Below are 14,277 nucleotides of genomic sequence, written 5' to 3' on the forward strand. Positions count from 1 at the left end.
ACCGCCCTGGCGATTTATGTAGGACATCACAGACATGTTGTCCGAACTGACTAAGACGTGGTGGCCCTTGATTCGGGGACAAAAGCGCGTCAGCGCGTTTTCCACTGCCAGCATTTCCAGACAGTTGATATGTTGGAACTTTTCCCGTTCTGCCCACAGGCCAAAGAACGGTCTGCCCTCGAGCAGCGCTCCCCATCCCGAAGTGGAGGCGTTCGTCGACACCACTTTCACTTTCGAGGAAGTCCCCAGGCTTACACTTGATTGGTACCAGTCGTTTGCTGTCCAGGGTTTCAAGGCTGTAACACAGCTCTGATTGACCTTGAGACGCAACCGCCCAGATATCCACGCTCTGCGCGGTACTCGCGCTTTCAGCCAGAAATGCAAGGGGCGCATGCAGAGCAGGCCCAACTGAAGAACTGGTGATGCTGAAGCCATGAGACCTAGCATCTTCTGAAATTCTCTGAGCGAGACGGTCGCGCTGCAGCGGAGAATGAATGCCCAACGCGCGCTGTGGCGACAGCCGCACCGTCATGGACTGTGAGTCCAGAGCTATACCCAAAAACAGTATCGTTTGACTGGGGTTCAGCGAACTCTTCGTCCAGTTGACACTGAGACCGAGTTTCTCGAGGTGATCGAGTAAAATGGCCCTGTGCTCCACGAGCTCTGATCGTGATTGAGCCAGAATCAGCCAGTCGTCCAAATAGTTCAGCACTCGCATGCCTCTGAGTCTGAGAGGAGCGAGCGCTGCGTCCATGCACCTCGTAAATGTACGAGGAGCCAGGGACAAGCCGAACGGCAGGACTGTATACTCGTACGTCTGGCCCTCGAAGGCGAATCTCAAGTATCGCCTGTGACGTGACGCTATCTGTATTTGAAAATACTCGTCCTTCAGATCTATCGACATGAACCAGTCTCCTCTGCGAATATGCGCGAGGAGTTTCCTGGTTGTAAGCATTTTGAAACTGCAGGAGGCGGGGGGTGTGGCTGAGAGCTTTGCGGGGCCGGTCTAGCACGACTCGCTGCAGAACCGGAGCACTTCGGGAGGAAGTGCTTAAATGCTTGAGACGCTTTCTGGTCCTCGACGAATCTCTCAATGAACTCGTTGACAGAAGATCCGAAGAGGCCAGCGGGAGTCAGCGGGGCGTCGAGGAACGCAGTGCATTCAGACTCTGCCATGTCTGAAAGCGTCAGCCAGAGATGCCTCTCAGCCACAGTAGCGGAAGCCATAACTCGTCCCATGGCCTGTGCAGTGGACTTAGTAGCGCGAAGAGAGAGATCCGAAGTGCTCCTCAAATCCGCGAGACAGATAGCCTCAGGTCCCATCTCGAGATGCTATCGGACGACGCTTGCTTCCTCTCGTGATCCAACGATGCGTGAGCTTCGCTGAAGAGATGAAAAATCAGGTGAGTCAGCCTTTTCGAGCTCCCTTTATAGGGCTAGGCCACGCCCGTTTCGGCGGGAAGTGGCATGGAGGGAGCGAGTGCCCTCATTGGTCTGATGTTGCATCAGCCTGCGCTCGATAGGCTTATGCAGTTGCCGCAGAGCAGCCAATGAGCGAGCGAGCCGTCTCGCCTATGGCTGTGTGCTGCTGCAAATGCGTTTTACAATAATTCAAAATTAAGGATAATTTTTTGCTTCAGTGTATCGTGAAAAGAGACTTTTTCCGCAGCGTCTTAGCTAAGACGCAGTACGAGAGAACTCTCGTAAGAGAACTGAAAATATGTCATATTCTAGGTTCTTCAAAGTAGCCACCTTTTGCTTTGATTACTGCTTTGCACACTCTTGGCATTCTCTTGATGAGCTTTAAGAGGTAGTCACCTGAAATGGTCTTCCAACAGTTTTGAAGGAGTTCCCCGAGAGATGCTTAGCACTTGTTGGCCCTTTTGCCTTCTGTCTGTGGTCCAGCTCACCCCTAAACCATCTCGATTGGGTTCAGGTCCGGTGACTGTGGAGGCCAGGTCATCTGGCGCAGCACCCCATCACTCTCCTTCTTGGTCAAATAGCCCTTGATGCCTTCAGTGTGACTCTACAATTTTCATAGTCATGAAAATAAAGAAAACTCTTTCAATGAGAAGGGGTGTCCAAACTTTTGGTCTGTACTGTATGTGTTTACATTTACATTACATTTACATTTAGTCATTTAGCAGACACTTTTATCCAAAGCGACTTACAAATGAGGACAATGGAAGCAATCAAGATCAACAAAAGAGCAATGATATACAAGTGCTATAACAAGTCTTAGTTAGCTTAAATGCACTACATGTAGCACTGGCTTTTAAATGATATAACAAATAAAAAGAAAACAGAATAGAAAAAGAATAGAGCAAGCTTGTGTTAGAGGTCTTTTTTTTGCTTTTGGTTATTGTATAATAAATTAAAATAATACAGATAGACTTCAAAAAGATTAGAAAGCTAGTTAGATTTTTTTTAGAATAGAATTAGAATAGTTAGTGCTAAAGTTAGAGGGTCAAATACAGATGGAAGAGATGTGTTTTAAGTCAATTCTTGAAGATTCTTAAAGGAGTTTTGAAGCATGTTCCGAAAGAAAGGGCCTGATCTTCTTGATGTTGAATGAAGCAAATCTGCAGGACCAGACAGTTTTAGCAATGTGGTCTGAGAAAGTTAGTAGCTGATTATCAATCATTTTTGAAGGAGTTATGCTTGATATGCCTAACTGGATGGTGAAATTGTGATGAAATGATGGGTTTGCTGGAACCACAAGCAGTTCTGTCTTGGCAAGGTTGAGTTGAAGGTGATGGTCCTTCATCCAGCAAGAAATGTCTGTTAGACAAGCTGAGATGCGAGCAGCTACTGTCGGATCATCAGGATGGAATGAGAGGTAGAGTTGAGTGTCATCAGCATAGCAGTGGTATGAAAAGCCATGTTTCTGAATGACAGAACCTAATGATGCCATGTAGACAGAGAAGAGAAGTGGTCCAAGAAGGAAGAAGGGTAACTGGTCTGTAGTTCTCTAAAAGAGATGGTTGAGGGTTGGTTTCTTAAGTAGTGGAGTTATACGAGCTTGTCTAAATGTTGAGGGAAAAACACCAGTGTGGAGGGGTATGTTAATAATGTGAGTGAGTGCAGGTACAACTGCAGGAGAAATGGCTTGAAGGAGATGAGATAGAATAGGATCAAGCGGACAAGTAGTAGGATGATTAAAAGGATGATTAGAAAGGATGAATTTCGAGACTTCTGCCTCAGAGAGTGAAGAGAAGAATGTGTATGATTGTATGTTTGCTGGTCAGATGTGCTTGACGGATTGTGGTGTGGAAAATTGTGCACTGATGTTTTTAATTTTATTAATGAAAAACGTGGCAAAGTCGTCAGCTACTAGAGTCGATGCAAGAGGGGGAGGAGGAGGTCAAAGGAGAGAGAAATTTTTTTTAAAAAGCAATGCGAAAGTTAGACGAATTGTTAATTTTGTTATGGTAGTATGTGCTTTCATCAGTGGAGACATTAGCATAGAAGGAAGAGAGGAGTGACTGATACACATTAAGCTCAGTAGAATTTTTGGATTTGCTCTACACTCTTTCACTGTTTATTGTATTTTTCTCTGTGGTTTCCATGAAAAGTTACATAAATTTTGTTATGATTCATGAATCCAGGCTGTTCTCCAGAGAGGATGATTTTTGTGTTTAGCAGCTGTGCCTTGAAACTACACAGCATAACATTACATATAGCAGACGCTTTTATCCAAAGCGACTTACAGTGCATTCAGGGTATATATATTTTTTTTTAGTATGTGTGTTCCCTGGGAATTGAACCCAAAACCTTTTGCACTGCTAATATAATGCTCTACCCCTGAGCCACAGGAACACAGCAGATTGCAAAAATGGGAATATTTATTAAATGTGGGATGCATATTGATATACAGTATATCTTTTACAGGCAGTGATGGGGCAGATACAGAAGAGAGACTGGTGGAGCATCTTCTTAATCCAGCCCATTACAACAAACTGATCCGTCCAGCGACTAATGGTTCAGAATTGGTGACAGTACAGTTAATGGTCTCGCTGGCACAGCTCATCAGTGTGGTCAGTAGACATGTTTACATTTTATTCTCTCATATTTACATACAATATGCATGCAAATAAAGGTTTCTCTAAACTTGTCTAGTTTTTGTACATGCTGTGCCTCTTTTATCAAACTTACAAATTGTACTTCACTTAATCATAACGCTACTGTAGTTCCCTTCAGAAGAGTTCAATCAAATTTGTCAGCAGTGACAGAGCCAAAGCATTTAATGAAACCCTCTTGTCTAATCAAGATCTCTTCTTTTTCCAAATTTGGTTGGTTTTCAATGTGGTATTATGTATCTTAGCTCATTAAGCCTACTTAGGCCTTGAATGGAGCTGTGACATAATGAAGTTAGGCTTAGAGGCCTCTATATTAGCATGATTTTTTGAGTAAAATGATGTCAGTATGCAGTAAGAAGTGAGTATGGACAACAGAAAATAGCCAGCTCTGTTCCCACAGGTGCAGCAAATTTCCCATGCTTACTGACCACTCATCATTCAAGGTTAACTGCTCAGCTGTCAGCCAGTTACATGCTTCCTTCATGCTTGTAATGCACTGTAAATCAACAGCTCACTTACCTGGGCTGAAAGGATGAAAGTGGTGTCATTCCTGTATAATTAATCTCTGGAGGGGTGCTTCTTATCGTCCTTAATCCATAAAAGAACCATTATGCTTAGGAATGTAGCCTTAAAGTCAATAAAAGGAGATAAAAAATTATGAACCATGATGAATACTTTCTTTTTGTACTTTATATTATATTATATTATATTATATTATATTATATTATATTATATTATATTATATTATATTATATTATATTATATTATATTATATTATATTATATACATTTGAATCAATGTTGGAATAAATGAAATTATATAATTATAAATAAATGTGTGGTTCAAAAATGCAGGTATATTTTTATTATATAGTATGGTTATTTATTTTTATTATTAAGTTGTAGTTAATTTGCAATTTGTATAGATTTTTTACATTTCTCCGTTTTTCTTTTTCTGTCTTTTTTTTCTACACAGCATGAGAGAGAACAGATCATGACCACCAATGTCTGGCTTACACAGGTCAGTCAGTACTTGCATTACTCATGCCCCATTTTATTTTCCACGTTTGGTTTTACGGACACTTTTGTTTTTCTATCATTGTTGAAGATTTTCCACTGATTTCTATTCATATTTAAATATGATTAAATTATACATTTTTCTCAAGATTAACTTAGATTAACATTCACAATTAAATAGCTAATATCAACAGGTACCAATAATTAAAATTCTCCTACCATAATTATAAAAACAAACAAACATGTGGGTATTAGTGTGAATATTCATAATATTCACTCTCAGTTTGAATTGAAATGTCAGTTAATCATCAGTATCTCACAAGCTGTTTTTACATACAAAACAACCCATGGAAATATGTTTGTACAGATACAGTACTCTCTTACACATCTCTTTTTTTCTGTCCCATTCTCCAATTTTTCTGTCACACCCTCTCTGACTCATCTGCTCATGGTCCCTATGACCATAGATGTCAGTTGGCAGGAGTTATTGCCGCTGTCAGTACAGGTTACCCAGTAAGATTTGCCACAGTGTGTGTCTTTCCTATCCAGAGTCTATGTGTATGCGATTGGTGTGTCAGAGTAAAAAATGTAGTATAATAACATTAGTTACACTATCTGATCAAAACCCATCAGGAAGTGTGTTAAATGACCATCATTAGACATTTATCACTCTTTTTGTGTGTATTAATATGACGACCATTAGCTAGGCTACGCCTTTTGACAGCTCTCAATTGCAGTCTGCAGCATTTATGGCCTCAAGTAATTATTTCTAATCTTCTAATCTAGTTTATTAGGACATTTCTATTAGTAATGAAAAGTGACAGATCATTTATACATACGCTAAATATACTGCTAATTGACTGAGAGCAGTGGTGTGTGTGACAGATGAACATGAACTTAACAGCATGTAGAATTGGTTACACCTCCTGTTCACAGGTCAATGAGAAATGGAAATGACATTTTCATAAAAGGAGGAAAATGTGGTGGGAAAGGCTATTGACTGATTGTGTATTTCAGATTTCTCTTGGATTGCTTTCTTCAGGGATAATCTTGGTTATTTATTTTCACTCTGTCCTCAGGAGTGGCAGGACTATCGGCTAATATGGAACCCAGATGAGTTTGATGGCATGAAGAAGGTCCGTCTTCCCTCCAAACATATTTGGTTACCTGATGTTGTTCTTTACAACAAGTAAGTCTCAAAGATCACCCAGTTTTTGGCTCTTGTGTATTTATGTATCTAGTCAGTTTATCACTGTCTTTATCGTATCTGAAAATTTCTTTCCATTACCTATTCCTTTCCTCTGTCATTGGAGGGTAGATAACATCCCTGCTTATCAGTCTTTGTCTCAGTGGTGTTCCCGTGTCACATTACTTGACCTCACTGTAAATAAAGCATGTTCCTCCTCTTTCACTGTCATGTCAAGTAGTGGAAGATGTTTTAAATTCAACCTAATTAACACGAAGCTTCTCTCCTATGTTTGTCTTTATGTATCATTGATAAACCTTGCGCAGAGACACCCACAAACAGGCCCCAAACGCTAAGGTTTGAAAAATGTTCTCAGCAGATTGGAGTTCAATTTTTTACTACTGTTAGGATATTTTCTGGATTATGTACCTAGCAAATGTGATGTGTCTACACCAAATTCCTGAACTAAATGGTTACATAAGGCACTTACATTTGAAGTGAACAGGGTCAGGCCGTCAATATTAAAATACACTGTATTAAGAGTAAAGTCACAAGATGTAATCATTATATGTAGGGATGCACTTGTGACTAGTGTGCTAAAATTGTTTAATTACCTTGTCTGGGTAACATTGCTTAAAGTTCCAATTTCCCCTCTTTCAAGTTCATGGGATTGATTCATAGTGCCGCAAATTCACAAGCTGATAAAATGAATAAATTGAATACAATGTGCCATCTGCAAAATGTGCAAGTTTAAATGTCTGTTGCCATGATTACATAAACTATCAAACATTCGCACACTACTGTATGTGCAATGATAGCAGAAACTTACAAAAGGTTATACAACTGTGAAGTTGTAAAGCACTGTTTGCATGAAGCAATCAGTAATAAATGACCAAAAGTTTATCCACCTAGAAAAGTAGTCCCACCTGAAAAAGGACAATTTAAACTCAATAATTGTAAACCTTTTAAAGAAAAATGTATAAATGTGGTTGCTGTTTATGTTACTGTATCAATTTGAATCAATCAATTCACACTAGCACTTTTGGTGTGCACCTGGTTTCATTTGACATCAGAGTTTGTTTCAATTGGATAATGTGAATGCTGTTTTCTGAACTCGGCTGCACACCCATGAACCACACCTGAGTCTGTCTATGGGATGGTCTGCATGAGGTAGAGTACTGTATATGCAAACTCTGGTGCAGTTTATTTCTGATGTAAATGCACAATTGTATTAAATCACAGAAGTGAACCGCTATTGATGAGAAATGAATAGGCCAATCTGTGTATCATGTGTTGTCTCACTTTCCTGACAAGCGTGTCTGAAGTGCTGCAAGCCGCTCACCTTCATCAGAAACTGACTCCCGTGTTCTTTGCATTACATTTGTGTCAAATAGACATACGTGCTGTTATGTGTTAGTGCTTTGGAAACAACAACAATTTTTCAGAATCCAAAGTACAGAAGTGAGGTGAGCAAGCACCAGTATCCATTTATGTCGCCATTTTCTCCTGCATAATCGTTTCCTAGCAGAAGGGGTAAATAGCTGCCAACGTACCATAGCTGACGCAAACGTACCAAAACCAAAAATACAGTGTTAACCCATTCAGGTAGGGGATAGGGGGTCAATTGTACTTGGGTTCTGACCAGGCAATCGAAGCAAGTGTGAAAGCACCCTAAATAATTTTATGTGACAATCGACATTATGCCACAAATTCTACTGATAAAGCTTACTTTGAAGAATAAACCTCTTAACCTCTCTTTCTCCTTTCCCATCAGTGCTGATGGCATGTATGAGGTGTCTTTCTACTCCAATGCTGTCGTTTCCTACGATGGAAGCGTCTTCTGGTTGCCACCAGCGATCTATAAGAGTGCCTGTAAAATTGAGGTGAAGCACTTCCCTTTCGACCAGCAGAACTGCACGCTGAGTTTCCGCTCTTGGACCTATGATCGCACAGAAGTGGACCTGGTTCTGCGTGCGGATGTGGCTAGCATGGACGATTTCACACCCAGCGGCGAGTGGGATATCATTGCTCTCCCCGGCCGTCGAAACGAGAACCCCTCAGACCCAACTTATGTAGACATCACCTATGACTTCATCATCCGGCGCAAACCCCTCTTTTACACCATCAACCTCATCATACCTTGTGTCCTCATCACCTCGCTGGCCATCCTAGTGTTCTACCTTCCATCGGACTGCGGGGAGAAGATGACACTCTGCATCTCTGTGCTCCTGGCCCTCACTGTGTTCCTGCTGCTGATCTCCAAAATCGTGCCGCCCACGTCTCTTGACGTCCCTCTGGTTGGGAAGTATCTGATGTTCACCATGGTGCTTGTCACGTTCTCCATTGTGACAAGCGTGTGCGTGCTGAACGTGCATCACCGGTCACCCACCACACACACAATGCCTCCATGGGTGAAGTTGGTGTTCCTCAACAAGTTACCCGCCTTGCTCTTCATGCGGCAGCCACGCAACAGCAGCGAGCGGCAGCGTTTGCGCCAACGCCGGCGTGCCAACGAACAGCAGGAAGGTGGGAGAGGGGGTCTGGCAGCTGGGCTCATGGCAGGGCTGGGCCTGGGAGGCTCTTCATCGGGGAGCAAAGAGAACAATGAAGCGTGCACATGCTATGTAAACCGGGCCTCAGTTAAACAGTTTGGGGCAGAGTTGGGTGTTGGGGGTGGCGGAGGGGGGTCGACAGATGGACTAAATGGGATAAGGGAAGGGGGAAGAGAGGCCAGGGAAGGAGGTTCAAATCCATTGCAAAGCTGTGCTCTACCTCGGGCAAAGCCGCAGCCTCCTACGGTCCTCACCCAGGCTCTGCTGGCCCAGGCCTGCCCAGGGTTCGAAGAGGCTGTAGACGGAGTCCGCTTCATCGCAACCCACATGAAGAGCGAGGATGACGACCGTAGTGTGAGTCATTCTATTTCATAATCATCTGAATGTCCAAATGAGTATTTTCACATTAGCAACAATAGCATGCTATCATTCATAGTTTAAATAATACTTTCTGTTCATCATTGTGTTTTAAATGATAGAGTAGTGCCAGTGATAACCAGCTTGATGATTCATACTAGAAATATGAGATGAAAACAATCCCTCTTGTTCAAGCAAAATAACTTCATTGCTAAGCAGCTAAAATGGTATTAGGCCTGCACACATTATTGAATAAGCAACTATGAATGCAGTTTGATCATGGCATGCTTTGATTATTGGAATAAGTGCTGATTATACAATTAAATTTGAAAGCATGCTGTGCTGTAGTTCACCCATAAATGAAAATTCTGTCATAAATTACTCGCCCATGTTGTTCTAAACCATAACACTTTTGTTCATCTTCGAAACCTGAGACATTTCTGTCCTTCCAGAAAGTCCATGCAGATTTGACCCGTAAGGTTTGTTCTCATGCATTAATCAAGTGTGGTTAAGCTTACTTTAGGTACAGTATACGAATGTCATGTGGGTTGATCAGCACTTAAATGTGAATAAAAGCCTGAAGTAAATCTCCTCATCACCTAAAGTGATCATGTCTCTGAAGATACATTTTCATGAACATTTTGAAGCAGAAAGGTTTTGGTATGAACTAACATTTCTCAGGTTTCATTCAAAATATTTTCATTTGTGTTTCAAAGATGAACGAAAATCTGTTGGCTTTGTAATGACTTGAAGTTAAGTAACATGATAACACAACATGCATTTTTTATGTAGTGAATCAGATGTTTAATTGGTCTACCAGCCTGCATGGTGCTACGAAGACTAATTTAAATTTGATTTACAATAAATCAACAGCACATTAAATTAGGAAGGCAGTTTCATCTCATTTTGGATGTGTAGCATACTTAAAGGCTATAGCATGCAGTGGCCATACTCAAAATAAGTACTGCATTTTAATGTAAAGTTTATTAACCAAATAACTATATAATCATGATCACAACACAAAGAAAAAAGTTTTTCATTGTCACCCAGACAACATATATCACCTATAACATTTTTGAATTTGGCAAATACTGTAGCTGTAACACTGGTGTCCAGTTTCTATTTCTTTTACTCTTACTCAGTGACTGGATCTGTATCTCCTCAACTGTAAGAATTAAAAGATGGGTTGGTACACTAGTGTTACACTGACATAAGAGAAGCAGAACTGAAGCAAGCCAAAGTTCCAATCACTAATTGTTAAATTATATTATAATATTACATAATTTTTTCAGCAACTACATCTAAAAAAAAGTTAGAAATTACACTAAAACTGTTAGAGTGAGCATTAGGTCATCCAAACCTGATTCAAAACTTGACATTCATTATGGGCTCAGTGAGAGCTTACACACATTCCCACAGACACACTCAAATCAATATGCAGCTCCACACTTGTGGTTTAATAATCTGTGATATGGAGGCTTTGACAGGCAAGTCCTAAAGCATTAAAAAAAGAGATGTGGTATTTAGCCAAAGCACAGCTACACATCAGCCCTACACTCACTGTTGGCATTTAAATGGCTTACAGTCCCAATCTGTCAAACACCGTCTGAGTCTCAGCATTACTCACATATGAGAGCAGTAGTCATGCTGGATGATACTAGAGGTGATTTATATGTGATTTTAGGTGATTTTTTATTTTTTTCACAGAGATGTGCATTTTACTAGCCAAGTGACAGAAGACATCTGATCCATTTCTTAACATGAAAATCAAGATGATTAGGCGCATAACAAATATATTAAAATAGATATATTCCATTACATAAAAATGTTCCGACTAATATATATAATATATATACACCCACAATTCTAAAATATTCATACAATCTATATTTATATTACTATTACTGTTTTAAATGGGCCACTTTTATAATATGAAAAGTGCTAAAGAGATATTAATAGATTTATGGCGAGTTTTTGTCTTTATCTTTTCACATTATTTTAATGTTATTGTGTAGATAAAACAGTCAGCAATATATTTTTAGAACTCAGCAATATTTTTAAGTGAACTTGAGCAGTTTCTCCTTAAGAGCAGGAACACAGTCTACATGGGGTAAAATTAACAGCACTCAGTAATTCTGTCAATCATCTCAACCTGTACACAGTTTCATTCCCATGGTAACAAGACGTGTCCATGCCAACTCCCTCTCAGTCTTTGCCGTGGTTACGGTTCATGTCCCCTGTGTCTCACCTCATCAGAGCAGTGTGGCGGAATGAAGTCTCTGTTCACATTAACCTTTTCCTTCACCCTCTTCTCTCTTCCCTTCTCCCACTCCCTCCCACACATTCACGTGCAATTTCCCATCTTATGTTTACCTCTCCATCTTTTTTTTTTTTACCCATCCTCTCATTTATGTCCTGTCTCCCACATCTGACATCTTAAAATTTTTTTGACATTTCACCATTTTAAAGTGATACCCAAAAATGAAAATTCTGTCATTATTCACGCTGTCTCTGGTTGTTCTAAACCCATTTGCCATGGAACACTTCTGCCGAAGGAGAGGGCAAATGTCAGTCTGGACTAATGATAGGTTTTCCCAAAATTTCCTTTTTTGGAATCTCACACAAAGTGGAGATTTAGTCCAGGATTCTCGTTCAGGCCTATCGTCCAGTCCACCTTCCCCTTCTTTTATTTGAAAAACCACACAAGCCATTGTATAGCAGTCAATCACTGTTTGAGTATTTTGAGTATTTATCGCCATTCAGGGATGAGGCTATCTGTGACACATTATACCAGAGTTGGGAAAAGAAATTCAACAGGTAATAGAAATCTGAAAAATGGTTCATAAATTTGTGTCATAAATTTACTTTCAAGCAGGACTCCCAAACCAACATTCAGTTTGTCTTGACAAATTTTAAATGGATTATTTTCCAGTTGCAGTTCTTTTCCCCTTTAGCTACCTCAGCATAAATTCATTGTAAAAGCATTTTTGTCAATTTTTAGAGAACAAAGAAAATGAGCAAATGGAAAATAATTACAGAAAATAACAGTATACAGGTTTGGAATAATGCCTGATAAAAAATAGTAGTGTGCAGCAAATAATGACAAACTTTTGAAGGGAATTATTTCACTGCGTTCACATCAGTTATTTTAATATTATTTAGATACTATTATAACATTTAGATTATAACATTAATATCTTCAATTAGCTTTCAGTTTTATGTATTCGGTTTAATAATTTTGTTATAAGCTATTGTCATTATTATTAGGTTACTTTTTTATATTTCTATATAGTTTAAATTTTTTATTTCAGTATTTGTTTTAATCATTTTTGTACTAAAACTCATAAGCGTTAGTTGCCAAAGGCAACATTACAATTTTTTGGACATTTTTCATCTAATATTTATTTTTATTTCATATTTATTTCAGTTAACGAAAACGAATTTGTAATCATTTTATTTAACTATGCCTACCCCGCTGTACATCCCTCAAACCATCCATCGGCCCACTCCTTCATCTGCTCTTCTTTTTATCTTACAGGTGAGTGAGGACTGGAAGTATGTTGCCATGGTGATCGATCGTCTGTTTCTCTGGATCTTTGTGTTTGTGTGTGTCTTTGGAACAATCGGGATGTTCCTTCAGCCTCTGTTCCAAAACTACACAGCCAAAACTATCACCAGCACACCCGGCTGACTGACCTGCCACAACAATAGACGCTATAGACCATCAGTTGTGATAGGAGGGCGAAGGGAGGAGGGGGGGTCTGCCGAAGGAGAGGGCAAATGTCACTCTGGACTAACCTTAGGTTTATACAAACTTTTTTTGGAATCTCACAAAGAGTAGAGATTTAGTCCAGGATTCTCTTTCAGACCTCTTATCAAGTCCACCTTCCCCTTCTTTTAGGTGAAAAACCACACAAGCCAATTGGAGAGAACGGAAACACCTGTTTACTTTGCTCAGCAGCCAATCAGCACTCTTCTCTGCAAATAGAAAGCCATCCACCGCCCACAAGCTCCGAAACGAGCAGTCTGCTTTTTCAAGAGTCACGTGACTTGTTACCTGTACATGCAAACTTGTCAGACAGGGATGAACTTAAATGCCCATCATTTCTATCATCTCATCGTCTCATTTATTTCTTATGGTCTAGTAGCCTGTCATGGTCCATGTATTGCAACAACATTCTGATTTCTGTGCGAACATACAAGTGTCTGGTCCTTCAAAATGAGCTTTGATGCAGTATTGTATTATTATTATAAATATAATAAATGTGTGGATTGTATTAATGACACAACACAAAAACACACAACATCAAGAGGGAGGATGCCTGGTGAGATGTGAGTGACAGTGACTATGTATAAAGACTGAAGATACGGTGATACTTTAAAGTTAAATATAGTGGAACTTAAAAGTTAAAATTGTCAAAAAGGGGGCCCATTGTGAAGTAGAACAAGACTCCCACCCAATAAATTGTTCCCTAGCTATGTGATTTTTCAGTACAACACTGAACAGATGGGTTCTGAGCTGAATGAGTCCCTTTAGTCCCTACTTTACAGAGATCTGCAGTGGTCGGGCAGACTGGGTAATACATAGACCGATGAGTCTTAAAGCACCTCAGAGGTCAAAATTAAGATACTGAAAGGCCAAACTGAAACATGACAAGTTGCCATGATGAAATTCTGAGCAGTATTGCATTATTATTATTATGCCTCCTACACTTGCTTGCATTTCATTCCCTTTCTGTCTTCTATCATTTTCGTCTATCTAGAAAACTACCATTTAAAAGTTTGGGGTCTGTACATTTTTAGTAGTTTCATTTCATCACCAAGATTGCATTTATTTAATCCAAAAATATACTATAAACTGTAATAATGTGAAATTTTACTATTTAAAATAAATATATATATATATATATATATATATATATATATATATATATAAACCTAGTGATAATTCATAAAAACATAGTTAGGCAATATGATTGCTAGCTATTTCCTTTGCTAATTAAGCCTCCATATCCTTCTTCCTATCTGCATTTTATACATTTTATATTTGACCCTTTTGAAATCAAGGGCCACTAGCAGTCAGTTAA

At 39.7% G+C, this 14,277-nt stretch overlaps 1 protein-coding gene across 1 annotated transcript in view; it reads left to right on the forward strand.

The window, feature by feature from the left end:
• Positions 1-13,935, forward strand: part of LOC132102978 (neuronal acetylcholine receptor subunit beta-2-like) — a 31,021-nt gene extending 17,086 nt beyond the window's left edge. Inside the window, exons 2-6 of the mRNA XM_059507742.1 lie at positions 3,892-4,037; positions 5,055-5,099; positions 6,175-6,284; positions 8,056-9,187; positions 12,729-13,935. Of these exons, the coding sequence (XP_059363725.1) occupies positions 3,892-4,037; positions 5,055-5,099; positions 6,175-6,284; positions 8,056-9,187; positions 12,729-12,881 (1,586 nt within the window). The 3' untranslated portion in view covers positions 12,882-13,935. The remainder of the gene's footprint in view (positions 1-3,891; positions 4,038-5,054; positions 5,100-6,174; positions 6,285-8,055; positions 9,188-12,728) is intronic.
• Positions 13,936-14,277: the final 342 nt, after the last annotated feature.

Source organism: Carassius carassius, chromosome 24 (assembly GCF_963082965.1).
Source record: "Carassius carassius chromosome 24, fCarCar2.1, whole genome shotgun sequence".
NCBI classification, from domain to species: Eukaryota; Metazoa; Chordata; class Actinopteri; order Cypriniformes; family Cyprinidae; genus Carassius; species Carassius carassius.